Genomic DNA, 26,935 nt, shown 5'->3' with positions numbered 1-26,935 from the left:
CACAGCTGAGGTAGGGGAATTCTAGTGTCTCTGGCTGAGGATCATACAAACAGCTGAGGTAGGGAAATTCTAGTGTCTCTGCTGAGGTTCATACCACACAGCTGAGGTAGGGAATTCTAGTGTTCTCTGGCTGAGGATCATACAACACAGTGAGTAGGGGAATTCGTAGTGTCTCTGGCTGAGGATCATACAACACAGCTGAGGTAGGGGAATTCTAGTGTCTCTGGCCTGGAGGATCATACAAAAGCTGAGGTAGGGGAATTCTAGTGTCTCTGGCTGAGGTTCATACAACACACTGAGTAGGGGAATTCTAGGTCTCTGGCTGGGTCAACAAAGCTAGTAGGATTCTAGTGCTCAGTAACAAGCCGTTCTTGCATGGCTTGTGTAAGGGTCTATTGTGTGAGACAACTTTCTATGTGACCACTTAATAAAGTTGTAATGGGGATAATACAATCCCTGATGCATGCAGTAGCTCCAAGTGGTGTCCTAGCTATGAGGTGGCATTGACAGACAGCAGAAGCCAGAGAGCGTCAGGAAAATGACTGGAGTAGAAGTTAGAACATGTGGTCACCTCGTAAACCTAAAAGGATAAATCTGATAATGGATAATATTATTCAGTTTGTAAGTCTTGTTTCTGAAAGGCAATTTCCAAATTAATCCACACCGCTTACTAACAAAAATGCAATGGCTACAGTTAGAGCAGCATATTATTGCCTTACCCTTCTATTATCTAACCACTGGCATCAGAATGATGTGTACCTCTCTGCCCAGCTAGAATTTCACAGTTTCACAGACAACTAGCTCAATACAAAAGAATCCTTCAATGCCATATTATGTCCAGATTAATACACACTGTGAAAACGATGGTTTGGATGTGGACATGTTGTTTTCTCTACACCGCGCAGAGCATAGGGCTTTAACGGACAAATCTAAAAATTCAGCATATTCCCCGACTGGCTCTGGCCCTTTTTGGAAACTCCAGGTTGGGTTGGGAGCGCGCATGTCCAGGATTGATAGCAGTGAGTGGAATGTGAGGCACAAAACCAACTCCCCATCTGCCAGCTCACACACGCACTCTGCAGTTATACAGTGGGGAGAACAAGTAGTTATACACTGCCCATTATGCAGGTTTTCCTACTTACAAAGCATGTAGAGCTGTCATTTTTATCATAGGTACACTTCAACTGTGAGAGACGGAATCTAAAACAAAAATCCAGAAAATCACATTGTATGATTTTTAAGTATTAATTGCATTTTATATTGCATGACATAAGTATTTGATACATCAGAAAAGCAGACCTTATATTTGGTACAGAAACTTTGTTTGCAATTACAGAGGATCATACGTTTCCTGTAGTTCTTGACCGGTTTGCACACACTGCAGCAGGGATTTTGGCCACTCCTCCATACAGACTTCTTCAGATCCTTCAGGTTTCGGGGCTGTCGCTGGGCAATACGGACTTTCAGCTCCCTCCAAAGATTTTCTATTGGGTTCAGGTCTGGAGACTGGCTAGGCCACTCCAGGACCTTGAGATGCTTCTTACGGAGCCACTCCTTAGTTGCCCTGGCTTGTGTGTTTCGGGTCATTGTCATGCTGGAAGACCCAGCACGACCCATCTTCAATGCTCTTACTGAGGGAAGGAGGTTGTTGGCCAAGATCTGCGATACATGGCCCCATCCATCCTCCCCTCAATACGGTGCAGTCATCCTGTCCCCTTTGCAGAAAAGCATCCCCAAAGAATGATGTTTCCACCTCCATGCTTCACGGTTGGGATGGTGTTCTTGGGGTTGTACTCATCCTTCTTCTTCCTCCAAACACGGCGAGTGGAGTTTAGACCAAAAAGCTCTATTTTTGTCTCATCAGACCACATGACCTTCTCCATTCCTCCTCTGCATCATCCAGATGGTCATTGGCAAACTTCAGACGGGCCTGGACATGCGCTGGCTTGAGCAGGGGGACCTTGCGTGCGCTGCAGGATTTTAATCCATGACGGCGTAGTGTGTTACTAATGGTTTTCTTTGAGACTGTGGTCCCAGCTCTCTTCAGGTTATTGACCAGGTCCTGCCGTGTGTTCTGGGCTGATCCCTCACCTTCCTCATGATCATTGATGCCCACGAGGTGAGATCTTGCATGGAGCCCCAGACCGAGGGTCATTGACCATCATCTTGAACTTCTTCCATTTTCTAATAATTGTGCCAACAGTTGTTGCCTTCTCACCAAGCTGCTTGCCTATTGTCCTGTAGCCCATCCCAGCCTTGTGCAGGTCTACAATTTTATCCCTGATGTCCTTACACAGCTCTCTGGTCTTGGCCATTGTGGAGAGGTTGGAGTCTGTTTGATTGAGTGTGTGGACAGGTGTCTTTTATACAGGTAACGAGTTCAAACAGGTGCAGTTAATACAGGTAATGAGTGGAGAACAGGAGGGCTTCTTAAAGAAAACTAACAGGTCTGTGAGAGCTGGAATTCTTACTGGTTGGTAGGTGATCAAATACTTATGTCATGCAATAAATGCAAATTAATTACTTAAAATCATACAATGTGATTTTCTGGATTTTTGTGATTTTCTGGATCAACTCTCACAGTTGAAGTGTACCTATGATAAAAATGACAGACCTCTACATGCTTTTTAAGTAGAAAAAGCTGCAAAATCGTCAGTGTATCAAATACTTGTTTTCCCCACTGTATATGATCTATCAGCAGTGCACCAGGTTTAATGTCCCACGGGGGCAGGAGGGGAATGGGATGACCAGGCGTTACTACTACCTGGCTACAAACCTTACACATCCCTCACAGACCACAGCCTTTGAGTTTATGAACTAGGCAGTGAAGTCAATGAAGCTGCCGTGTAACCCTTCTACTGTAAGTTGAGCTACAGTTTAGAGTGCATGTCTTCTAGAGTCATCGATCTTATTTCCTATAAATAATGTTGGTATCCAAATCTAATATTAGGACTAAGGTGGCTCCTCCGATGACAGACACATACCAGATATAAAAATAAAATGACATTCATGTAACATGTGAGTGGGGGTTTACCTCTGCTTTTGGCTGCATCCTTCAGGCTGCTCATAACTAATGGTTTAATGCCCTCCAGTATGAATCGTCCCTCCAGTCCAGGGTAAAGAGACCTTAACACAAAACAGAGAGTACACACTCAGGCTGCAATCTAGCATATTCTTGACAGTCAACAATACTTGCATTCAAATATGAGGCTTTTTGTGGTTTTGAAAAGGAGAAAGTCTCAGAACTTTAATTCTGTACCTGGGGTACTCTTCCGAAGCAATGTAAACTGCATCCTTATCACTGACAGAGGAGGAGAACGCTGCAAATGTCTCATCTTGCAAAGGCAGCAGCTCTAGACCGATTAGGTCGCTGTAACTGTTGTCGCTGAGGACAAACTCCAGCAGAAGCAGCTTCTCCTGAGAGGACCCTTTGTGTTTGGCCTTCCTCATCACCTGCCGCACCAGGGGAGGGGTCACCTTCTTCACAGAGGCAGGACCAGTCACGTACGTGTTCACAACCGTATCCACAGCAACAGGCACCGTGGCCACCTGCATCCCTGAGCTTTGGAGGTAGCTGATAACCATCTCTGTGATGTGCACATCCGTGTCCAGCTCCGAAAACACAGCCTCGTCCACCTGGATCCAGCTGTTAGTGAGAGAGTAGATGACCTGCTGCTTTAGCAAGTCATGAAACAGAGGCTCCAGTATGGGCTTCCAGCGAGGCTTGATATGGTTGGGGTCTGGCCAGGCCCCATATGCACCTCTGGGGGAGAGGGGGAAGTCTTGGTCCTTCTTGGTCTGTATCCTCTTGATGGCCTCCATGATGAGGGTGAAGTAGGCCCTGGGGATGACGGTGACGATGAGTAGCTCATTCCAGAGCGCTGCAGGGTCCCTCCACTGGTCCACCTCCCGCCATTTGATGCTCCTGCGATTGTCTGTGAGGCCGAAGAAGCCGCTGACGTGGACCGGCAGCCCCGTCAGGCTCTCCTCTCCAGGGGGGAGAGGCAGGAAGCAGAACGCTCGCCCCGAGAAACCAGACGTGGCGCCCTTGTCCTCGTCAATGCGGGTGAGAGGAAGGGCGATGCCGATGGTGGGGATGAACTTCAGGTCATCTGCCAAGGAGTCCAAGTCACTGCACAAGCCCCGACCCCCCACTCCATTACACACCAGCCAGGTGGTCTTCTGGGTCTCCTTGGCTGTCTCGTCCTGGGTCTCGATGTTGACCTGGTAGGTGGCGCACGTGACAGTACCGTTGGGCACTCCATTGCTGTAGCTGTCTGTGGCCAGTCCCAGAGTCTTTAGAGAGTTAGGACGCTCTAGCTTGTCTTCTGGGTTTTCTCCTGCTGTCACCTGGAAAAGCATGCGTTCTGTACCGTCTGACTCACGCACATGCAGGGAGACCTTCTGAACGCTCTTGAGGAAGAGAAGCACCGTGTCAGCGTCGGCTTTGAAAGACTCAAAGAGCTCCAGCACCTTCTCTTTGTTGTAGATGTTGGCGCTCAGCTGGGAGGGTTTAATGCGGAGGGGGAAGCGGAACAGAGTTCCAGAGAAGCTGCCGTCCTTGATAGTTTTACCGGAGTTTCCAAATAAGCCAACGTAGGGTGCAAACTGGTCAGTGAGCTCTGTGATCTCCTTCATGTCTGTCTTCAGATTCCAACACTGCCCAGACTCATGGGCACCAAACAGCGTCTGGTGAGGGTCCAGCATGCCGATCTGTTCTCCACTGAATATACTGGGGACATCTGAAACATAAAAAAAAAAWAWAWWTATTTACTGATTAAATGTAACTTTAAAAAAGTGCAGATTGAAAGATATATGAAACACAGTGGTGGGCCGTCAGGGCCTGCAAGGCCTTCTCTGCTGGCCTAAACATCATCAGAATATAATTTTTTTTTAAATATATTTTCCCACAAATATGTATTAAATTATTCCCCAGAGTAAGAGTTATACTCTTCATTTCATAGCTTTCCTCTTGGTTGCACTGCTTCCAGCCCCAGGTTGAGATTTGGAGGGCTGGTCTTTACGTTAGATCTTTTATCCAATCATATTCAGCCATCATGTGTTGCCAGGGGTCTAAAATCTGCCCTCAGGCCATCAGAATCAACAGTGCGGGCGCTTGTAGCTTAAAGTGAATGGAAATTAAAATTTTGTGTCAACCAATCAGCTTTAGAGTTGGCTATTGTACGCCTGCTGGCTGGCTCCAGTGTTACACAGGAGCCAGCTAGCAGGCGTAGGGCGTCCACGTCTTTTGATTGGATTACCAATATTGAGAGGCAGGTCCTATGGGCAGGTCTATGCAGATCTAGGAAAACTAATTGATAAACGAATTAATTGCGTTCTACTGTTTTTTAACCACAATGGCGGAAGGGAGGAGAAGATATCGATTTGGTCGAGGATTATAATTATAACGCCATTCTCAAGACGAACTTTTCAAGAAGGTTAGACATTGTAAGGAGAGGTCGCCCGACGCCACAAAGCCTGTCACAGGCGGGAAAGGGTTCGTTCGTTCGCCACTTTCAAAGTTTCAACTATGAGCGCTGTCAATGGCTCACAGGCTCCGAGAAGCACTGCAAACTGTACTGCTGGGAATGCCTATTATTTGCAAGTGATCGATTTGGTGTTTGGAGCCACACTGGCTTTGCAAACTTGAGTTGTCTAACCAAGGCAGCAACGAGACACCAAAGTACGGCTGGCATTTACAAGGCAATGGTGCTTTTTGAAAACGTTTGGGGACACCAGAGTGGAGCTACAGCTCTCACTCGTCCTGCGTTATGTGACGGACACGGGAGTCAAGGAGCGATTTATCCGGTTTGAAGATGTGACAAGCGGCAAGCGAGCTGATGACATTGCCGCTCTTATTTTCCGTTTCTTGGAGGAAAATGAATGTAGTCTGGATAAAGTTGTGGCCACAGTGTTTGATGGCGCAAGCTCATGGCATCTGGACTCAAATGGGGTGCAGGCTAAAGTTAAAGGAGAGGGCACCGATGGCCTTATTCATTCACTGCTATGCCACATCGACTAAATTTAGTACTGACTCAAGGAGCCTCAAAAGCTTTAAAGAATGCAAGGTCTTCTTTGCCAACCTCAATGGCCTTGCAGCATTTTTCTCACGATCCCTAAGCGCACGCAACTGTCTAATAATCAGTCTTTGGTGAGTAGGCATACAATGCATGTTATTTTTATTATTAAATGTGTATGTATGTTTCGCATTTTATTTCGTTAATATTAAATAGCCTATATATTAACAAAATAAATGGCAAATAGCCTATGGTTGCAAATTATTGTTTTATTTTATTTTCAGTGAATAGTTATGTGTCTTTATCATCACGGTGAAACTGCTTTGGGTGCGACAATGCGCTGTTTAGTGAACACACTGTATTTATTTTTTGGCGACTTAAAAGCTCAAAGTTTGTGGACCAGAAATGGATAGAAGAAGAATATTAATATAACTCTGTTGCACTCGACTATGTTCTTGCCTATTAGTTGAACTGTACTGTATTGTACTCTTCCCCTGCAATTCTCTGAAAAAAATGTCAATTTCAAYGTGACGCAACGCCTGGTTATACTGCGTTTCTGTCTAAATGTATAGTGTCTAGAGCCATGGCATCTAAATGATGGTAATAACAGGTGGATTAATTCGGGTGGGACTGTGTAGGACCTCACTGAAGGCCCAGGCGCCAGGCCCACGGCACGCTACTGATGAAACATAATACTGATTAATCACCTTACTCATATGCAGGTAAAATAATATTTTAAAAAAAGCCTCACCTGTTATGTGGTATACAGAGTTGAACCCAATACCAAATCGTCCAACTTTCAAAGGATCCTCTCTCTTTCTGCTCCTTGCTATCTCCTGAATTCCATTCCAATCTTCAGTCGTGAACACTGCATCATTATACACATACAAGGCCGTTCCTAGAACCAAAACAAGAAATAAGATCATCCAAATAAGATAAATCTTGATGACAGTTTTCAGATGTTTGGTAAACCAACGAAACAGCACAATATCTCACTACACTGCAACTTTTATTACTGAAAACAAAAATGCCCCTATATCTGGTAAACTGAATAATCTGTGAGAATGACTAAAACCTACCTTGATACTGAGCCATGTCATGTGACCAAAGTGACTCCACTCCATACTCTTTCTCATCGTACATAAACTTAACCTCTGTGGCTCCAGCATCCTCAGCATTCTGTATCAGCTCCTGCAGAGAAAAACAGTGAGCACATTTAAAACAACTTAAAGGTTCAGGGTGTTGTTTTATAACATTAAGATGCATACATAAATACTGTATATACAGTACCAGTCAAATGTTTGGACACACCTACTCATTCAAGGGTTTTTCTTTATTTGTACTATTTTCTACATTGTAAAATAATAGTGAAGACATAAAAACTATGAAATAACACATGGAATCATGTAGTAACCCCCCAAAAATTGTTAAACAAAGCAAAATATATTTTATATTTTGGATTCTTCAAAGTAGCCACCCTTTGCCTTGACAGCTTTGCACATTCTTGGCATTCTCTCAACCAGCTCCACCTGGAATGATTTTCAAACAGTCTTGAAGGAGTTCCCACATATGCTGAGCACTTGTTGGCTGCTTTTCCTTCACTCTGCGGTCCAACTCATCCCAAACCATCTCAATTGGGTTGAGGTCGGGTGATATTTTATTTATTTTCACCTTTATTTAACCAGGTAGGCTAGTTGAGAACAAGTTCTCATTTACAACTGCGACCTGACCAAGATAAAACAAAGCAGTGCAACAAACAACAACAGTGTTACACATGGAATAAACAAACATACAGTCAATAATAAAATAGAAAAAGTCTACATATACAGTGTGTGCAAATGAGGCAGGATAAGGGAGGTAAGGCAATAAATAGGCCATAGTGGCAAAATAATTACAATATAGCAAATAAACACTGGAGTGATAGATGAGCAGAAGATGAGTGTGCAATTAGAGATACTGGGGTGCAAAGGAGCAAAATAAATAAAATAAATAACACTATGGGGATGAGGTAGTTGGATGGGCTATTTACAGATGGGCTATGTACAGGTGCAGTGATCTGTGAGCTGCTCTGACAGCTGGTGCTTAAAGTTAGTGGAGGGCCAGGTCATCTGATGCAGCACTCCATCACTCGCCTTCTTGGTCAGATAACCCTTAAAAAGCCTGGAGGTGTGTTGGGTCATTGTCCTGTTGAAAAACAAATAATCCCACTAAGCGCAAACCAGATGCGATGGCGTATTGCTGCAGAATCCTTTGGTAGCTATGCTGGTTAAGTGTGCCTAGAATTCTGAATAAATCACTCACAGTGTCACCAGCAAAGCACCCGCACACCATCACACTTCCTCCGTTATGAGACCAAATGACAAATTTCCACCAGTCTAATGCCATTTGCTCGTTTTGCTTGGCCCAAGCAAGTCTCTTCTTCTTATTGGTGTTCTTTAGTAGTGTTTTTTTTTCGCAATAATTCGACCATGAAGGCTTGATTCACACAGTCTTCTCTGAACAGTTGATGTTGAGATGTGTCTGTTACTTGAACTCTGAAGCATTTATTTGGGGTGCAATTTCTGAGGCTGGTAACTTATCCTTTGCAGCAGAGGTAACTCTCGGTCTTCCTTTCCTGTGGCGGTCCTCATGATAGCCAGTTTCATCATAGCGCTTGATAGTTTTTGCGACTGCACTTGAAGAAACTTTCAAAGTTTTAGAAATTTTCCGGATTGACTGACATTCATGTCTTAAAGCAATGATGGACTGTTGTTTCTCTTTGCTTATTTGAGCTGTTCTTGCCATAACATGGACTTGGTCTTTTACCAAATCTTCTGCATACCACCCCTACCTTGTCACAACACAACTGATTGGCTCAAATGTATTAAGAAGGAAAGAAATTCCACAATTTAACTTTTAACAAAGCACAACTGTTAATTTAAATGCATTCCAGGTGTGTACCTGGTTTTCGAGAATGCCAAGAGTGTGCAAAGCTGTCATCAACGCAAAGGGTGGCTACTTTGAAGAACGTCAAATATAAATTGTTTAATTAAGGATCCGCCCCTTTTTTCAATTTTCATCTAAAAGGACATACCCAAATCTAACTGCCTGTAACTCAGACCCTGAAGCAAGGATATGCATATTCTTGGTAACATTTCAAAGAAAAAACACTTTGAAGTTTGTGGAAATATGAAAGGAATGTTGGAGAATATAACAATAGATCTGTTAAAAGAAAATACAAAGAAAAAAAATGTTATATTGTATTTTCTTTTGTACCATCATCTTTGAAATAAAAGAGAAAGACCATAATGTATTATTCTAGCCCAGCTGCAATTTAGATTTTGGCCACAAGATGGCAGCAGTGTATGTGCAAAGTTTTAGACTGATCCAATGAACAATTGTATTTCTGTTCAGAATGTTGTATCAAGACTAGACTGATCCAATGAACAATTTATTTCTGTTCAAAATGTTGTATCAAGACTGCCCAAATATGCCTAATTTGTTAATTAATAACTTTCATGTTCAAAACTGTACATTCTCCTCAAACAATAGCATGGTATTATTTCACTGTAATAGCTACTGTAAATTGGACAGTGCAGTTAGATTAAGATGTCTTTGGTACATACAGGGCATTCGGAAAGTATTCAGGCCCCTTCCCATTTTCCACATTTTGTTACATTAAAGCCTTACTCTAAAATGTATTAAATTATTTATTTTTTCGTCAATCTACACACAATACCCCGTAATGACAAAGCAAAAACAAGTTTAGAAATTTTAGCAAATGTATTAAAAATACAAAACAGAAATACCTTATTTACATATGTATTCAGACCCTTTGCTATGAGACTGGAAATTGAGCTTAGGTGCATCCTGTTTTGATCATCCTTGAGATGTTCTACAACAAGATTGGAGCCCACCTGTAGTAAATTCAATTGATTGGACATGATTTGGAAAGGCACACACCTGTCTATATAAGGTCCCACAGTGCATGTCAGGGCAAAAACCAAGCCATGAGGTCGAAGGAATTGCCCACCATTCTTAACTGGAAGAAGTTTGGGACCACCAAGACTCTTCCCAAACTGAGCAATCGGGGGAGAAGGGCCTTGGTCAGGGAGGTGAGCAAGAACCTTCCAGAAGGACAACCATCTCTGCAGCACTCTACCAATCAGGACTTTATGGTAGAGTGGCCAGACGGAAACCACTCCTCATTAAAAGTCACATGACAGCCCGCTTAGGACTCTCAGACCATGASAAACAAGATTCTCTGGTCTGATGAAACCAAGATTGAACTCATTGGTCTGAATGCCAAGCGTCACGTCTGGAGGAAACCTGGCACCATCGCTACGGTAAAGTATGGGTGGCAGCATCATATTGTGGGGATGTTTTTCAGTGGCAGGGACTGGGAGAATAGTCAGGATCGAGGGACAGATGAACGGAGCAAAGTACAGAGAGATCCTTGATGAAAACCCGATCGAACATCTCTGGAGACCTGAAATTGTGCAGTGACGCTCCCCATCCAACCTGACAGAGCTTGAAAGGATCTGCAGAGAAGAATGTGAGAAACTCCCCAAATACAGGTGTGCCAAGCTTGTAGCGTCATACCCAAGAACACTCAGGCTGTAATCACTGCCAAAGGTGCTTCAACAAAGTACTGAGTAAAGGGTCTGAATACCTATGTAAATGTGATATTTCAGTTGTTTTATTTTAATAAACTTGCATAAATTTTGAAAAAKCAGTTTTTGCTTTGTCATTATGGAGTTTTGTGTGTAGATTGATGAGTGAAAAAACAATTTAATCAATTTTAGAATAAGGCTATAACATAACAAAATGTGTAAAAAGTGAAGGGGTCTGTATACTTTTCCCGAATGCACTGTCACTGGTCTAGCCCAATACTCCGAAGTTAAACAAATTCGAGTAATTGCCTTTGAGTGTGGACTGTATTATTATGTACACTGGATGGACTGGTTACCTTATGCTACACTCCAACATTTCTATCCGTGAGTCTGGGAGAGAACGTATAGGCGATGCTGGGCGATGCTAGGCGATGCTGTTGGTTTATTGATTGTGCAGGGCGGCTTACAGTTAGTCTACAATTAGTGCATTTCATTTTGAATAGCCTAGTAAAAGGGAATTTTTACATTTTTAATAATGAATTGGGTGGCACATTACCTTTAACTATACAGAATATCACGCCATCACGCGTTTCCTTCTCCCCCCTCTTCTTTTTTATTTATTTCTCGAGCACGCAGACCGGTTGTCAACAGTTTAGTGAAATATGTTTCGTTGCGAAAACATGTCACTATCGATGTTCCCGAATAGATTTCACTTTGTTTCCGAAATTAAGCACTGGGTAGCTGCAGGAACAAGGTTGGAGAGCCCATGGCATACAGAGTTTGTTCGGAATATCACCTTTCAAGCAGAGAGAGCATGCTCCTCAAACAGTGGCTGATGCTTGGAGTGTAATAAGTGTTGTTATATTTATTTTTCAGCTGCTCATATTAAGTACAAATCCGCTATAAAACCGAAGTAGACTACAAAACGGACAGGCGGGAAAACGCTTGGCCTCCATTCGCGATTCGAGTGCACACAGATGACATGCATTTTCCCCCCTGCCCATTTTACAAATCGAAAGTAATTTGACATATTAGTAAAGACAATATTAAATTGAGAATAGTCTGATGTGAAAATATAATCACTTGAGAGAATAGCTGAGGCAAGGAACAGAGCGCAAGCTTTTTTTTCTACTTTCTCAAATCATCAATAGCCGATAGTAGCACCATGCAGCCCATATATGTGTTTTGATTTCTAAGACATTCTAAGGTTTGTATAATTCGKAAATAAAGTTGCCAAATAGGTCCTAAATGCTACATTTTTTTGTTATTTCAAATGATCACTTTTGCGCTCAACATTGCCACTTCATATGCGCACTCACTCTGGAATGGGAAAAATACCCTTTCTATTTCATTCAGCTAAGTTAAATTATATTCTTCTTACTATAAAATCAGCTAAAATAAAATAATGGCACGGGAACTTAGAAGCATATCTTGTCAACTAATGAACAAGCCTACAGCCAATGCCATGGAGCATAGACAGACAACATAGGCCTACAGTTTAGGCCAACTCATATTCTGTTCTTCTGAAATACATTTTCTTCATATCATGTTTATTTAGACCTGACTAAAATAAATAATGGACTTTTTGTGATTGTGTATATTCAATTTCTTTATTAGACTTTTTTTAAATGTAGATATTCCACAGGCACACATAAGCGGCTTGTATGAATGGAGGCATAGATATTCTAAATTGGTTATGTTAATTAACGGTCAATTTCCGTGAGACAAGCAGTATTTTGCATGACAATAACCGGTGGAAAAAATGTCATGACCCCCACAGCCAATGTGTGTTCCTCTCAAGAGTATAATCACCTTTACCTGGATGTAATACTATTAGACATGGTTGTTCATCATCACCATCAATGAATCCATGTGTTGGGCTACTATGGACTCTTACAGGGTACAGTAAGTTAAAGTCAGACACCATTAATACATTGAACTTACTTTCAAAATTTGTCCACCTTCAGGATACCTTCTTAGAATATCTTTCAAAAACTCGACCAATGGTGGTGTCGTCTGTCCAAACCGCCCTGTAAAAATAGCAGTGCAATAGAACGGCATGTAAAACATATACTACGCATGTAGAACTAAACTAAAGGATTATGAACACCTATGTGAGAAGTAAGAATGAATTAATCCCAGAACTATTTCCAGTTATCTATTATTTTTACCTCCCCCTTTCAGGCCCCTTCCCTCCAGTGTCATGGATACTTCAGGGCTTCCCCTGGGTACCAGGGTCCCAATCTGCACTTTGTCATCCAGCTTAAGTAGGGGGAGACAGAACACACCATGAGTACTATACAATATGCTTGTCCTTAAGCTTTAGTAACTGCACTGGAACTATAATGAACGTCTTGTATACAAAACCCTAAATATTAATGCTTCAAACGATGAAACAACCTGATAAATATCTTGAATTGCACATCAGATCACATTTGTTTATTTATTCGCTGCCATAGTAGCAGCCTATGATCATAATGCAAGACCATTAAATTGAACAACCTTCACAGCATCATAAAGAACATTCGACTGTCAACCATGCTAAATCTTGGGGTGGTGTTATTGCATAGGTGTCAATGTGATACACAATCCCACTCTGCACCTAACAGGATCGATACCGAGCAGAGCAGGCTGAACGTGCACCAGCAGCAGGCAGGCTTACAGGAAGTCTGTTATCTCTCGATCTCCAAGGTGAAAACCCTCATCTGCCGTGTCACTCGCTTCGCTCAGCACTTCTGGCACATGAACAAGCAGTCCTACACAACTGTAACTGACGGACTAATGCTGATGGTCACTGATTGTCACTTTTTCTTGCTGGCCATGGTTTGTACAATATTGTGTTACTGATATGTAAAAATCAACAACTAAATTCAACACAGGTCAAGTACTAGGCCAGGACTAAATTATCTTTTCATTTAACCTTGTGAATGAGAGTTCATTAAGGTTGTTGGTCTTAACCTGCCAATGAATGTCCTTTTGTTGCACTAATGAGATGTGTATAATAATAGCACAAAATAAAAGGTGTAAAAGGTTGACAGAGAGGGCAGGGCTTTCAATCTGATTAAAGGCAGGCATGAATTGTAGTATGTGCTGACTGACCATAATAGGCCTACTAATACGATACTGGTAGTGGTGCAATGTCCTACTTCTGAGCTTGGAAAGCGTCAAAGCCCATAATTCTCCAAATAACTGGAATCATTCATTGCCAATTGTCCAGGTAAGCATTTCAGCTGTAACATATCTGTCTCTCTACTCCTTTCCCCGATGAAGATGTTTTCAGTTTACATTCAAAGTTTTTTTCCCTTCAGATGGTTAGCTAACCTTCTTAGTTAATTTGTTTTCGGAGAATCAGCTGACCCTCAGAGGCACACTGAAGAATATGTTTGGGGAGTATGGAGACCAAGACTAAACTTGTTACTGCCTTTAAGTGTCCCCCAAAGCAAGACATTCCCAAGCTAAGTATGGACGCTGGGACAGAGCCAACCCTTCAGATGGATAGCTGTGTTCATAATCAAATAAACTAGATCTCAACTTGCATGAAAGTCAGTTAGACACCCTTCTCAACTCTGTTGGACTGGACAGAGGGAGGGCTCCCTGTGGGTATAGAGTACCACAGTATGAGTCATAATACCCATAAAACCTAGCAGTCAAACAAGGAAATGGTTCAAATCGTTTTTCCACCATTCATTTTTCCCATAGGGGATTTTAGAAACACTTAAAATAAGGGCTGTGTTTCGTGTAGGCTTAGCCTGGCGTGACGTTTTGATAACCGTGTAAATCTTTCTAGGACAAGGTGACTTTCATCACAATGTAACGGCAGCCTTCCTCCTCTTCGTCTGAAGAGGAGGTGTAGCAGGGATCGGACCAAGACGCAGCGTAGTTCGTGTTCAACATGTTTAATAAAAGACGATAACGTGAACACTACACAAATACAAAATAACAAACGTGACAAAACCGAAACAGTCCTATCTGGTGCAATGAACACAAAGACAGAAGACAACCACCCACAAACCCCAACACAAAACAAGCTATCTAAATATGGTTCCCAATCAGAGACAATGACTAACACCTGCCTCTGATTGAGAACCATATCAGGTCATACATAGAAACAGACAAACTAGACACACAACATAGAATGCCCAKCCAGCTCACGTCCTGACCAACACTAAAACAAAGAAAACACAAAAGAACTATGGTCAGAACGTGACACACAATATATTCGCCTATATTTAGCCTCCCAAAATAAAATGCTAATTAGCTGCTAATGTGGCTATCATAAAGAAGTACAAATGCCATGATAATCTGGACGAGACTGCCGAATTGAGGCAAAGGTAAGAATCTCTGGATTAACTATGTAATGTTAGCTAAACTTAGTACTGAATAAATTGGCAACATTTCTTTAAATTGACAATTCTGTGAACTGTCTCGGCCAAGTTTTAAATTGACACAACAGCTGTTAGCAAAGGTGTCAGCTAGAGATGACGTACAGGAGTTTGCAGGGAGTTGTAGTTTTGCATAATGTCTACCTTGATGCTGATTAGCATTTTCGAATCTGAGAGTAAATAGGGCCAAATACATTGATAAAAGTCACCTTGTCCGAGAGAGATTTACATGGTTATAAAAATGTGAAGCTAGGGTAAGCTTACACGAAACTCAGCCCTTATTTTAAGTGTTTCTAAAATTCCCTATGTGAAAAATGAATGGTGGAAAAATGATTGGAACCATTTTCCTGTTTGATCGCTAGATTTTATGAGTATTTGAACACCTCCACTGTGGGGCTCTATTGCAGCTGATTTAGGATAGTTGTAGGCGTGGCATGTGGCTAATTTCTGAGGGTGACATCAGAGGGGCTGACGGCAGGGATCCACCTGCTCCTTTCCCTCTGTCAGTAAAGGCTCAGCAGAACAGTGGGTCCTTATATCATGTTAATTATGGCACATTACAACCCAACATAGAATACAATGCTGCTAGGCTGTATACATGTACCTAATACAAATAATGTAAGCATTGATAAAATATATGAATAGCTATAAAATGTAATGCATAACATAATTAGAGCCAAAGTGACAAAGCAAGTTGTCTGCACAGTCATTCTTRCTATAATATGAGCCAGGCCCACAGGAGGGGTTTCCATGAAAGACAGAATGGGATCTGAAACTCTATCCCATACTCCACATAGCCACAGAGCATGGTGTTCAATCTGTAGCAGCAAACACTCAATTGTCTAATCCCAACCTTAATCCTGAGTTGTGGTGGTCTAATGGAGTGTAAATACCTGCCCTTAGCAGTAGGCCTATCATACCATCTGTAGGACTTTAAACAAACTAGTTGCCTAGTTTATCAATAGGTGAGACCTGTCAGCAAGCAGCACTGATAATGTATGTGAATGTACATATCAGAATAAATGAGTTATCCTAAATGTCATATTAGAGAATACATCACAGGCTACATCACATAGAGCATACTTTTGCAAGACATGAAAAGGAACTGTGTCTGTAATCATAGGTGCTCTTGATCACCATGACTGGAATTCTATCAAGAGATGAAAACCAAAGAGCCTTGAGACTATTGAATCAATGCACAGTCCTATCAGACTGGTGATACACTAAAAAAAATGTAGTCCTCTCAATGATGACATTGTTAATGGTGAAGATTACGTCATTGTAATGTTGTTGTGGCAATGGAGAGCCATTAATTACTTTGGACAGTTATCTGTTGGGAAAAATATTATTAAAGGAAATACATCATGTTATTCCCTCAGCCACTGTAGTAAGGAGAAATTTGGCCAGGTCAATGCACAGGATGTGCGGTAATGAAGAGGGTATTAACATGTTCCAATATTGAATTGACAATGCAGATGGACATGTGTTGGAAAGAGACAGGCTTGACTGCACAAAGAAATTGACACTAAAAACAAACTTGGATGTCATGAGTTCTAATCCTGCCCTAGCAACACAATAGGTATTTACTCAGCAGCACCGGCTGAGATACAATCCCTAAATCGCTACATTTCTGGATGTTGTTGTTGTTATTATTATGCAGTCAAACAAAGGGGCCAATGTTGCTTACTAGTAGAACACATATTTTCTAACAATCTAACCAGCACTGATGTAGCCTACATTGACACTGTCAGGATGGAGCACTTTAACTTACACTATTAAATACCTTTTCAATACATCACAAAACAATAAACAATGGAGGAGTATGAGTATGAGATGAGATGAAACAATGGGGTCACACAGGATGTATGCACAGACAAGGGATGGTCTCTTATCAATTAATCTTACCATTGTGCTCTCATGCCAAGCATGCCATCTACTATAGTCAAACCTTGCCACAAAATATTTGTACATGTTCTGTAATGAAAATAGCTACAATTTGTAAAATTGCGTTTTACCTACCACTTTCCCATTGTGAACTAGCTGCTGCTCAATGACAGGCAGGTCAGTTTCTTCATAGATAAGTTGCTTGATGTCCCTGACAGCTGTAGAATGAGGGATCTGGTAGGCTTTCCGGCCAATATACTCATGACGGACTGTCACCCATGGCAACCTAGAAAAAAATATATAATAATAATAATAATAATCATTGCACTGTGAATCATAGATGGCATTGCATTGTTCATTTGGTAGATCACAAGCATAGAGCAACACCAAGCTAACGTGATGATTTTCAGGGAAGATATTTTTCTGGCAGTGCACTGATTTCATCACAAATTGAAATGTGTGTGTAATTGCAACTACATGTTTACTTGGTCATCCTGAGTTCATGAGATCAGATGGCTCTTCTATTGATATGTAAAGGACACAGATTGCTGGTAGCACTTAAACATAAGGAACAATGGGTCAGCAAGGCTTGCTTGCAGTTTGTATTGATTAAAGAGAAACCTGAGTGTATAACCGTATCTAACATTTCAATACTGCTTGTGTTTCAGCTGTTTTCTGCTCTGCCTGTGAGAAATAATGTCATAAAAAAACACCAATCCCAAAAATGTTTTCAAGACGGTGCAAATAGCAGCACTTTCCCCAAAAGAGAATCGCTAGATCCTGACTTCAACATCTAGTGTAGTCARAACACTATTTAGGCTCTGTCTGAGTCATTAAATACAGAGACCTGTATGCATATATTTACTTATGCAACAAATATTGATTGTGTAGGCAGCAATAAAGGTTAATAGCTTTGCCTATTCTGCAAACCACTTGACTCAAGCTACCATCTCTGCAATGTCCATAGTTCTATAAAAAAAAAAACGGGTGGGGCATTCAACAGGGGGATGGATGGAACACAACATGTTCTAGACAAAGGTTCACTATAATGGCAATGCGTCTTCTTTAGCCGCTTCAGAAATTACATTAGGGCTATAATTAACAGTTGTATGTGATATCTCACACCAGGGTGTCAAGACAGGTAGAGAGAATAATGGTGAGTAAACAACTCAACATAGTTTGACAGCAAGTTTGAATGGGGATCTTGATGAATAGACCTACTTCAGCCCCCATGTTTCAATCTGAAATGTGTAAAAATATAACTTACCATGGGTCTCGACAGTTTGCCATCACTTCTAAGCCGTTTTTCGTGCTATGTCCCCGCGTGCACATTCATTGGACTTCTATTTTATGCTCTGAGCGCTGGGAAACTGCACCGGGAAACTGTCGCACAAACAAAGAGGACCATTATTTTCTCACAATACACCTCACAACGTTTTCACTCTATCCATATATCTACTGTAGGTTTATTGTTATTAATTTACATTCCATGAATTAAGTACAGTTAGACAATGTTGCGGTTGTAAGAAGCTTTATTTAGCCATTCCACCCTTAACGGGTCTGCCGCTAAGGCTACAATGTATCAATGCGGTGCTCAGTTATCCGCTACTCACTTTTGTCCCGCCAAGACATTTGTTTCATGATCTTGTAATCCAGTTGTATCTTGTCAATATAATCTGCGTTTCTGAAAATTATCGATAAAACAGTCGTGAGCTAGCAAAATTGTTACTTCTTACATGGTAATTCCTTCAAAGGCGCTGTTTCTAAGAATGTATTATCAGCGCACGTGATAACTGCGTCTGTTGCCGGTTGGCTGGACTGCTGGTGGAAAGCTACTGAACTCCGGTAGTTGTAGTCACGACAGTAATACGATTAGAAACACATTGCAGTCTCTCTCAAATTTCGTCCATCTAGCTACTTTCTCACAGAAACCAATATTATTATGGGGTGCAAAATATGCCATGGTTATAATAGCAATATTTTGCAGGTGATTCATTAGGTTATATGTTACACTTTCTATGTCTGCAGTAAATATATTTCACATAGAGTTTCTCATCTATTCTATAGGTCTGTCTTTCGAATGAAGTAGTTGTATATTTGTCAATATAAAGTAATCATCTCTGAAAATGTTTTGATAACATTTTAGGATTTTGGTGCAGTGCAATTGGCACCAGTATGCAACGCAACGTAGAATAATTACATCATCCAACCTTTAGTCAAGGACTTTCAGCARTTTAAAACCATCCATCTGCACTCGTTAAAATATTTTATGCTTAGCATGTCAAAAAAGCTTTTCGCAAGATATGATCTATTAAAGACTGACAATGTTGTATGCAACAAACATAGGGCAGACACACATTGTTCGGCCTATTTGGCTACCCTACTCGTAAATAAACAATATCATATTCATGATGCGGGGAAAGAACAGCTTGACCCAGTTCGCTATTTTCAGAATATGTTTGATGCCGCAGTAGCCTATACCAACAGGGATACTTACATCGGAGTAAGGTTCCACCAGAAGCATCACTCTCACGCATTGTGCGGCATCTGCCCTTTCCTCTCCACCCTCTCACATGTGCATGTCGCTGCTTGACAGTCTCTGAAAAGGGAGTCTTGTCCTGGGGTGATCACACGAATGCATTGGCCTATCCAGTATCTTTCCAACATAAATATTCAGAGAAACTGTAAATGTGATAAAGAATCCTATATCGAATGGTCTTGTCCAAACATCTCTGACAAGTTCAATACTGCAACACTCCCGCACGCATTTCTTAAAGCTACAGTATGAATGGGTGACCCGACTGCACACCAAATCAAAATCAAATCACATTTTATTTGTCACATGCCTCGTACATAACAGGTGTAGACTAACAGTGAAATGCTTAGGCTACTTTTCCAACAATGCAGAGTTAAAGATAAAGATAATACATACACTACCGTTCAAAAGTTTGGGGTCACTGAGAAATGTCCTTGTTCTTAAAAGAAAAGCACATTTTTTTGTCCATTAAAATAACATCAAATTGATCAGAAATACAGTGTAGACAATGTTAATGTTGTAAATGACTATTGTAGCTGGAAATGGCTGATTTTTTATGGAATATCTACATAGGCATACAGAGGCCCATTATCAGCAACCATTACTCTTGCGTTCCAATGGCACACTGTGTTAGCTAATCCAAGTTTATAATTTTAAAAGGCTAATTGATCATTAGAAAACTCTTTTGAAATTATGTTAGCACAGCTGAAAACTGTTGTGCTGATTACAGAAGCAATAAAACTGGCCTTCTTTAGACTAGTTGAGTATCTGGAGCATCAGCATTTGTGGGTTAAGTTACAGGCTCAAAATGGCCAGAAACAAAGAACTTTCTTCTGAAACTCGTCAGTCTATTCTTGTTTTGAGAAATGACGGCTATTCCATGTGAGAAATTGCCAAGAAACTCAAGATCTTGTACAATACTGTGCACTACTCCCTTCACAGAACAGCGCAAACTGGCTCTAACCAGAATAGAAAGAGGAGTGGGAGGCCCCGGTGCACAACTGAGCAAGAGGACAAGTYCATTAGAGTGTCTAGTTTGAGAAACAGATGCCTCACAAGTCCTCAACTGGCAGCTTCATTAAATAGTACCCGCAAAACACCACTCAACGTCAACAGTGAAGTGGCGACTCCGGGATGCTGGCCTTCTAGGCAGAATTCCTCTGTCCAGTCTCTATTCTTTTGCCCATCTTAATCTTTTCTTTTTATTGGCCAGTCTGAGATATGGCTTTTTCTTTGTCAACGCTGCCTTAGAAGGCTAGCATCCCGGAGTCGCCACTTCACTGTTGACGTTGAGTGGTGGTGTTGCGGTACTATTTAATGAAGCTGCCAGTTGAGGACTTGTGAGCATCTGTTTCTCAAACTAGACACTCTAATGCACTTGTCTCTCTGCTCAGTTGTGCACCGGGGCCTCCCACTCCTCTTTCTATTCTGGTTAGAGCCAGTTTGCGCTTGTCTTTGAAGGAGTAGTGCACAGTATTGTACAAGATTTTGTTCTTGGCAATTTCTCACATGGAATAGCCGTCATTTCTCAAAACAAGAATAGACTGACGAGTTTCAGAAGAAAGTTCTTTGTTTCTGCCATTTTGAGCCTGTAACTTAACCCACAAATGCTGATGCTCCAGATACTCAACTAGTCTAAAGAAGGCCAGTTTTATTGCTTCGTAATCAGCACAACAGTTTTCAGCTGTGCTAACATAATTTCAAAGGTTTTCTAATGATCAATTTTAAATGATAAACTTGGATTACTAACACAACGTGCCATTGGAACACAGGAGTGATGTTTGCTGATAATGGGCCCTCGTACGCCTATGTAGATATTCCATAAAAAATCAGCCATTTCCAGCTACAATAGTCATTTACAACATTAACAATGTCAACACTGTATTTCTGATCAATTTGATGTTATTTTAATGGACAAAAAATTGCTTTTCTTTCAAAAACAAGGAAATTTTAAAGTGACCCCAAACTTTTGAACAGCAGTTTATATATTAAAAACAGAAATACTGACATGAGGAACAAATACACAGTGAATAACGAATAACAATAAGTACAAATAACATGCCTATATAGAGGAATACCAGTACCGAATAGTCAGTAGCAGCAGCATATGTGGTGAGGTGAAAGTGTGTGCGCATACAGTATGTAGTGTGTGTGTGTGTGTGCGTGTGTGTGTGTGTGTGTGTGTGTGTGTTGTGTGTGTGTTGTGTGTGTTGTGTGTGTGTGTTGTGTGGTGTTGTGTTTTGTGTGTGTGTGTGTGTGTGTGTAGGTAGAGTCCAGTGTGTGTGCATAGAGTCTTTGTGTCTTTGTGATTGTCTCCACCCCCCTCCAGGTGTCGCCCATCCTCCCAATTATCCACTGTGTATTTATACCTGTGTTCTCTGTTTGTCTGTTGCTAGTTTGTTTTGTTTCATCAAGCCTACCAGTGGTTTTCCCTCTGTTCCTGTCTCGTGATTGTTCCTGTTTTCTAGTTTTCCCGGTTTTGACCTTTTCTGCCTGCCCTGACCCTGAGCCTGCCTGCCGTCCTGTACCTTTGCCCCGCCTATCTGGATTACRGACCTCTGCCTACCCTGACCCTGAGCCTGCCTGCTGTCCTGTATCTTTGCCCCACCTATCTGGATTACTGACCCCTGCCTATCCTTGACCTGTCTTTTGCCTGCCCCTGTTGGATTAATAAACTGTTGTTAATTCGACATTGTCTGCATCTGGGTTTTACCTGAAACGTGATAGTACAAACTGGCCTTGACTGACCCAGCAGACCCGGGCCCGCTGCGCAACGCCATCTCTTCCCAAGGAGCCACCATCGGTAGGTACAAAGAATTGCTTCGTGACCTTAAGGAGGGGGTCCAAATGTTGGCTGAACGCCATGTCCGGGCATTGGACATCTTTTGCTGGAGCAATTCTGCGGGTTGTCTGGGAGGCAGCCTACCACGGTGGTAACCTCACAGCACCTCAGTAACTCAACTGTGAGCAGAGCTGTCTCATCGGTCACTCCACCTTCTCCGGAGCCCTGCTTACCTCCCCCGGGAACGCTTCAATGGAGAGCCGCGCACCTGTCGGGCGTTTCTAGCTCAGTGTGCCCTCGTCTTCGAGCTTCAGCCATCCTCCTTCCCCTCGGATCACTCCAAGTTAGCCTACCTCATCACGCTGATGTCCGGGAGGGCTCTCACCTGGGCTACTGCTGTATGGGAACAACAGCCGGCCATATGCGTTAGTCTGGAGGGGTTCGTGGGAGAGGTGAAGAAGGTTTTTGATGCCCCATTCTCCGGGAGAGAAGATGTCCGGAGACTAATCCAGCTTCGGCAGGAACCCCGCAGTGTGGCAGACTATGCAGTGGATTTCCGCACGTTTGCAGCGGAGAGTGCTTGGAACCAGGAAGCGCTGATCAATATGTTCCTGCACTGCGTCTCTGAGGAGGTCAAGGATGAGCTTACTGCTCAGGAGTTACCTACGGATCTCGATTCCCTCATTGCATTGATCATCCATATCGTTTGGCAATTATGGGAACGACGGCTGGTAGGGGAATTCGATTTCGCTCGCACGTCCAGTGATTCCACCTCCGAGTCATCCCGGAAGTCCCCAACGGTCCCGTTGCCGAGAGTCGCCGAAGACGGACAAATCACCGCTGCCCGAGCCTATGCAACTAGGCAGCGGAACGGAAATACAGGATCAACACAAAGAGTTGTCTATATTGCGGGACTCTTGGTAATTTTGTGTCCTCTTGTCCTAAAAGACCAGGCTCACCGGTAGGAGCGAGTACCCTGGTGGGCCATTTGGAGAACTTTTCTGCTTCCCTTGCTCGCACCCCTTTTTATGCTATTCTGCTGTGGGGAAACAAGTCTAAATCTCTCAGGGTCCTCATTGACTCTGTGGTCGATGAGAGCTTTTTGGATGCTACCTTGGCTTCCTCCTTGTTTGCACTCACCTCTACCAAGGTTCCGTTCACGTGGTCCTCTGCCGCTGACCGGGAATTCTAGGACCTCAAACACCTCTTCACCAGTGCTCCTATCTTGGTTCATCCTGACCCTTCTGTGGTGGAGGCCGATGCTTCGGATGTCGGAGTGGGGGCTGTCCTGTCCCAACGTTCTGCCCTGAACCTTAAGCTGCATCCGTGTGCCTTCTCCCACCGKCTCAACGCCACGGAGAGGAACTACGATGTGGGGAATCGAGAGCTTCTCGCGGTGAAGATGGCGTTGGAGGAATGGAGGCACTGGCTGGAAGGGGTCGGAACATCCGTTCATTGTGTGGACCTACCACAAACACCTGGAGTATCTCTGCACCGCCAAGCACCTCAACTCCAGGCAAGCGAGATGGGCTCTGCTGTTAACCCGGTTGAACTTTCCCTGTCTTACCAACCGGGGTCCAAGAACGTCGAGCCGGATGCCCTGTCTTGCGTCTATAGCCCCACGGTTACCACTCCGGAGCCCGAGACCATCCTTCCCACTTCGTGCCTGGCGCAGCGGTCCCAGCCGAACCCTGGGGGGCCCAGATAACCGGATGTTTGTGCCTGACACTGTCCGCTCTGCGGTCTTGGAGTGGGCCCATTCCTCCAGGCATGCCTGCCACGTGATAGCAGAGAGAACAGTCTATGGCTTGGGTGGCTGGAGTCTTTTACAGGTTTTTGGGCCTTCCTCTCACACCGCCTGGTATAGAGGTCCTGGATGGTAGGGAGCTCACCCACAGTAATGTACTGGGTCATATTCATCACCCTCTGTAGCGTCTTGCATTTGGGTGCCTTGCAGTTGCCTTACCAAGCGGTGATGCAGCCAGTCAAGATGCTCTCAATGGTGCAGCTGTAGAACTTTTTGAGGATCTGAGGGCTCATGCCAAATCTTTTCAGCCTCTTGAGGGGGATGAGGCACTGTCGTGCCCTCTTCCAAACTGTGCTGGTTTGTGTGGACCATGTTAATTCCTTAGTGATGTGGGCACCAAGGAATTTGAAGCTCTTGACCCGCTCCACTACAGCCCCATCGATGTGGATGGGGGCATGCTCGCTCCTCCGTTTCCTGTAGTCCATGATCAGCTCCTTTGTCTTGCTGACATTGAGGGAGAAGTTGTTGTCCTTGCACCACACTGCCAGGTCTCTGACCTCCTCCTTAGGCTGCTTCACTGTCATCGGTGTTCAGTCCTACCACCGTCGTGTCATCAGCAAACTTGATGATGGTGTTGGAGTCGTGTGCGGCCACAAAGTTGTGGGTGAACAGGGAGTACAGGAGGAGACTAAGCACACACCCCTGAGGGGCTCCCGTGTTGATGGTCAGCGTTCGTAGATATGTTGTTGCCTACCCTCACTATGAGGTGTTCAGTCCCAGTGTCCTGATCTTGGTGATGAGCTTGGAGGAGACTATAGTATTGAATGCTAAGCTGTAGTCAATGAACAGCATTCTTACATAGCTATTCCTTTAGTCCAGGAAGGTGAGGGCTGTGTGGAATGCAATAGAGATTGTGTCATCTGTGGATCTGTTGGGGAAGTATGTGAATTGGAGTCGGTCCAGGTTGTCTGGGATGATGGTGTTGATGTGAGCCAACCTTTCAAAGCATTTTATGGCTATAGATGTGAGTACTATGGGGCGATAGTCATTTAGGCAGGTTATCTTGGTGTCTTTGAGTATGGGGACTATGGTGTTCTGCTTGAAACAAGTTGGTATTACAGACCGGGTCAGGGATAGGTTGGAAATGTCATTGAAGAAACTTGGCAACTGGTCAGGGCATGCTCTGAGTACGCTCGTCGGAGGTCGTATAGTGGGATTTCTTATAAGCGTCTGGATTAGTGTCCCYCTCCTTGAGAGCGGCAGCTCTTGTCTTTAGCTCAGTATGGATGTTGCCTGTAATCTATGGCTTCTGGTTGGGGTATGTAAGTATGGTCACTGTGGGGATGACGTAGTTGATGCACTTATTAATGAAGTCGGAGACTAATGTGGTAAACTCCTCAATGTTATCAGATGAATTCTGGAACATATTCCAGGCTGTGCTAGCGAAACAGACCTGTAGCTTAGCAAACGCTTCATCGGACCAGTTCCGTATTGAGCACGGCACTGGTACTTCCTGTTTGAATAGGCCAATAGGCCTGTGTGTTATTACACCTTAATTAACCAATCACCAGATGCAATTTAAAAAAAATGTAATTGTCCAAAAGTGAAGATACATGGGGTTATAATTTGTGGTTCAAATCAAGTTGCACCATGGTGGTTCAAACCACAACGGATTTATCAAAACATTTGACATTGTGTTAAAAACATCCATCTTATTTTAGCACACATTTCTATTGATATCAACAAATAAGTTTATTCAAAGTGGTCCCTCACACCTGAGACAAATATAGGCCCAGGCATATACCTGCATGTATTCACTTTAGGGAGCAGAGATTTTTGAAAATATGATTTAAGTTGCAAACCTCTTTAGGTCATGAAGAAGAGAATGGTGTGCCAAAATAAACTAGCCTACAGCTGAGGAATCCCCATGGATGAAATTATCATGACATTTTATATGCACTAGATGGAGACAATGTATAAACCCCAATCAACAGTCCCACAAAGAGATAATATGGAAAAGTATTGAATGATGCATTGAAACAACTTGATGGACATTTTTATAACTACAGCTCCATAACAGTGTGCCCACCAGGCTGAGATTAACACATACTTGTAGAGGTGAAAGCACCTACAGTTTTCCCTGGTTGCTATACTTGTGTATTGGAAGCAGGTTTTATGTACATGCACAAAGAGCAGAAGAGTGTTGTTTTTCTATTTGTGACTGGCTCCATTATAGATGTGTGCCTTATAGATGTGTGCCATTCATTAAAAAGTAAAGGACTGCAACCCTATAATACACACAAATATATACAACAAATTAAATATTAGAAACACAGACATATAGAACTTTGCATTTCTGAAATATGTCCCCATTCAACTTTATTATAATGCATTCAAACCAGAGATATTTGCCAGGTGCATTATTAGAGAAATAGTAAGCGAAGCAACATTCCACTGTAGAAATACTGTAGATCCATTATTTGAAATGTGGGGCAATATAATGAAAACATGCAGGAGGCCTACCTCAAGTTTGTACAATCATGACACAAATCTCTAGAATTTATTTACAACACGCCCTGACATGTTCACAAATTGGCTACTCTGACTGCAAAATTGAACTTTTCGCTCACTCTGCCCCCTCCCTCTCTCTCTCTCTCCCCTCCCTCTCTCTCTCCCCTCCCTCTCTTTCTCTCACTCTGTGTTTGAGTTCTTCCTATTTAAATAGCTTTGAAAGCAGAAATGTTAGTAGGCCTAGTTAGGACTGAAGTAGAATTATGATTTTTGGGAAACACTGAAGGCTAGGCCTACGTGAGAAGGGGCGCTATTTGTTAAAATTAGCATTAGACCTACATGTACTGTATTGTAAGAGTTCATAGGTTGTTAATAATCTCATACATTATTTACAGGTAATTTGTAAATGTTTATATGGTATTATTGGTCAGGTCAATGTTGTTGCCTTAACAATTTAGGCCTAATCCACAACATTAATGATTTG

The 26,935-nt window shown here is 42.6% G+C and overlaps 1 protein-coding gene across 1 annotated transcript in view; it reads right to left on the bottom strand.

The window, feature by feature from the left end:
- sacs (sacsin molecular chaperone) overlaps nt 1-18,677 on the bottom strand; it is a 43,054-nt gene extending 24,377 nt beyond the window's left edge. Inside the window, exons 1-9 of the mRNA XM_024014364.2 lie at nt 18,489-18,677; nt 18,143-18,258; nt 17,011-17,161; nt 12,781-12,871; nt 12,554-12,639; nt 7,097-7,208; nt 6,769-6,915; nt 3,260-4,742; nt 3,035-3,126 (exon numbers count right to left, since the gene is read on the bottom strand). Of these exons, the coding sequence (XP_023870132.1) occupies nt 3,035-3,126; nt 3,260-4,742; nt 6,769-6,915; nt 7,097-7,208; nt 12,554-12,639; nt 12,781-12,871; nt 17,011-17,161; nt 18,143-18,207 (2,227 nt within the window). The 5' untranslated portion in view covers nt 18,208-18,258; nt 18,489-18,677. The remainder of the gene's footprint in view (nt 1-3,034; nt 3,127-3,259; nt 4,743-6,768; nt 6,916-7,096; nt 7,209-12,553; nt 12,640-12,780; nt 12,872-17,010; nt 17,162-18,142; nt 18,259-18,488) is intronic.
- Nucleotides 18,678-26,935: the final 8,258 nt, after the last annotated feature.

This window comes from Salvelinus sp. IW2-2015, linkage group LG22 (genome assembly GCF_002910315.2).
Source record: "Salvelinus sp. IW2-2015 linkage group LG22, ASM291031v2, whole genome shotgun sequence".
Taxonomy (NCBI): Eukaryota; Metazoa; Chordata; class Actinopteri; order Salmoniformes; family Salmonidae; genus Salvelinus; species Salvelinus sp. IW2-2015.
Note: the sequence above shows the minus strand (reverse complement) of the source record. Positions and strands in the feature narration are given on the sequence as shown.